Source organism: Myotis nattereri (assembly GCF_964212035.1).
Source record: "Myotis nattereri genome assembly, chromosome: 8".
Classification (NCBI taxonomy): Eukaryota; Metazoa; Chordata; class Mammalia; order Chiroptera; family Vespertilionidae; genus Myotis; species Myotis nattereri.
In genome coordinates, this window is record NC_138083.1 from 49,266,911 (window position 1) to 49,269,693 (window position 2,783).

The window sequence follows — 2,783 nt, forward strand, 5'->3', positions numbered from 1 at the left end:
GCATATTAGGCTTTTGTATATATAGATTTGGAACATTTTGTTTATATTGAATACCCACTTTAATCTTACCAAAGAAACTTAATATCAAAAATTCCCTCAATTATACCTTACAGAATCCCATAGTCTTTATTGACTTTCAAGTTGCCTCTCTGTTAGATACACTGTCATTTTGAAAATAAGGTAGCTGTACAATACAATATTAAGTGTTTTAGTTATTATACAAATGTTGGTAAATACTATATACACAATATTAAAAGACCTGGGTGTACAATATCTGTGAATCAGCTAGAAAAACCATTTTAATCGTAATTAGTAATACACCTTGTTTATTCAATAATATATATATTTGGATTGGTCATTATATTGAAGTAAATGAGTTCTTAAATATAAAAATTTATTGTTTCTCTGAGTTTAAAAATAATGATAGCAGGAATACATGTAGATGACACTGATTGCAATGCAAGATATAATGTTTCTAGAAATATGGAGAAGACAAACCCTTATACCAAAGCAATTCTTTAAAACAGAAGAAGACAATGGACACATTTTATATCAACTATGTGATGGACACTACCTGATATTGACAGACATATCTAAATTATTGATATTTACCTTTGTTAATTATGCAAAACTAAAGCTCATGGAAGTTATATTGTCTCTTGCTCTGATGATCATACTTGTTCTACAACAAATAAGCTTTTAGATATGTAGCATAACCTAATCTAGGAGGAACACTCCATCACCTCTGCCATTCTCTTTACTAGATGTCAATCAAAAAGTCCAGCTCACACTCAAAAGGAGGAATTACATGGGACTTCATACCAAGAGGTGAGGATTTCTGGGGCCCAATTTAGAGGCTGTTTATTATAGTGATAAAAGTGTGAATAGTATGCAATTTAAGGTGTGTAAGAAAAACAGTAATAGGGGCACATATATGTCTTTCCTTATACTATCAAAAAGCAGCAATGGGCTTGTAACTCGGCCCCCAACATGCCATCCAGACTGAGGAAGACCCGCAAACTTCGGGGCCACGTGAGCCACGGCCACAGCCGCATCGCCAAGCACAGGAAGCACGGGGGGCGGGGGCGGGGGTGGTGGTGGTGGTGGTGGTGGCCCGGGAATGCTGGCGGTCTGCATCATCACAGGATCAACTTCGACAAATATCACCCAGGTTACTTTGGGAAAGTTGGTATGAGGCATCACCACTTGAAGAGGAACCAGAGCTTCTGCCCAACTGTCAACCTTGATAAACTGTGGACCCTGGTCAGTGAGCAGACACGGGTGAATGCTGCCAAAAGCAAGACTGGAGTTGCTCCCATCATTGATGTGGTGCGATCGGGCTACTACAAAGTTCTGGGAAAGGGAAAGCTCCCAAAGCAGCCTGTCATTGTGAAGGCCAAGTTCTTCAGCAGAAGAGCCGAGGAGAAGATTTAGGGTGTTGGTGGGGCCTGTGTCCTGGTAGCCTGAAGCTACATGGAGGGGAGTTCATTAAAATGTCCAAGTACTAAAAAAAAAAAAAAAAAAAAAAGCAGCAGTGGGAGAATAAACCCAAAGCTAATAAAAATAGTTTCTTAGAAAGAGAGGTAGATTTTTATTTGTTTGGTAGATTTGACTTTGGAAACTTGTAGATATTTCACATAATGAAACCCTCTCAGGAGAAGAAGCAATCCTTAAATATGAAATCTGTCAGCATTCATTTGAAGTGAAAATTTCTGTAAAAACTGATAATTTTTTTCTAAGAGAATTTCATTTCTTTGTAACTAAAAAGCTTACGATCAGTATCACAACAAAACAAAACAAAACTCAACTAAAAGCAAATACACCATAGTAACCAGATCATGAGAACTGAATTTCAATTTCCATTAAAATGAACAAAGGTTCCTAGGAGAAATAATGGATTCCAGGTCTGGAGTTGGAAATGGACAAGATGAGCCTGGGATATCTTGTGATTGATCACAACAAAGCTATTAAAGTCCTTGGGTACCTGATGAAAACAAACAAATGGAAAATGTCAATGGAGGCAGCTCCACTGGTCAAGGAAGGGGTAATTCAAACACTGAGAAAAGTAATGGCAGTGATGGATTGAAATAAAAACTCCATTTCTGGATGGCATTCCAAAGGGAGCAGGGTTTCCTTTTGTATTTACTAGAACCAATTCAATATTTATGAAAAAAAATGGTTGATAAAGGTTAAGAATCAAGAATATTCCTTACCTTCCTTTTAAGGACTCTATTTCAGGGCAATCCTTTAGTTTGCAAAGGAAAGTTTTGTTGGTAAGAAAATAGCTCATGAATTCAGGAATAAACTCCAATTAGAAAATCACAATTTGCAATCCCTAAAGAAATAATGTATCAAAACAACCATCACCAGTAGCTGCAAAAAACCATTAGGTGGAAGGTTGGTGGAGAATTTTACAATGTATGGATCAGGCTGACAATATTTGAACTCTCTAATCAGTGGGACAATTGGACATTTTGTTCCTTTTGATGTGATTCAGTTGGATACACAGAGCACTTCTTATGAATTAATCTCTATTTTTTAATTACAATTGACATTCAATATTATATTAATTTCAAGGGTACAACATAACTTATCAAGTGATTCCCCTGATAAGTCTAGTACCCACCTGGGACCCCACATAGTTATTATAATATTATTGACTATATTCCCTATGCTATACTTTACATACCTGTGACTATTTTGTAACTACTAATTAGTACATCTTAATCCCTTCACCTTTTTCACCCAGCCTCCTCCCTTATGGAAACTATTAGTTTGTTCTC

At 36.5% G+C, this 2,783-nt stretch overlaps 1 protein-coding gene across 1 annotated transcript; it reads left to right on the forward strand.

Annotated features, from left to right (window-relative positions):
• Positions 1 to 990: 990 nt before the first annotated feature.
• LOC308523777 (large ribosomal subunit protein uL15-like) lies at positions 991 to 1,509 on the forward strand (the record flags this gene model as incomplete). The annotated part of the gene is made up of 1 exon (XM_081097795.1): positions 991 to 1,509. One exon carries the CDS (start codon positions 991 to 993, stop codon positions 1,432 to 1,434), a length of 444 nt encoding a protein of 147 aa, XP_080953921.1. The 3' UTR covers positions 1,435 to 1,509.
• Between the last annotated feature and the right edge of the window lie 1,274 nt (positions 1,510 to 2,783).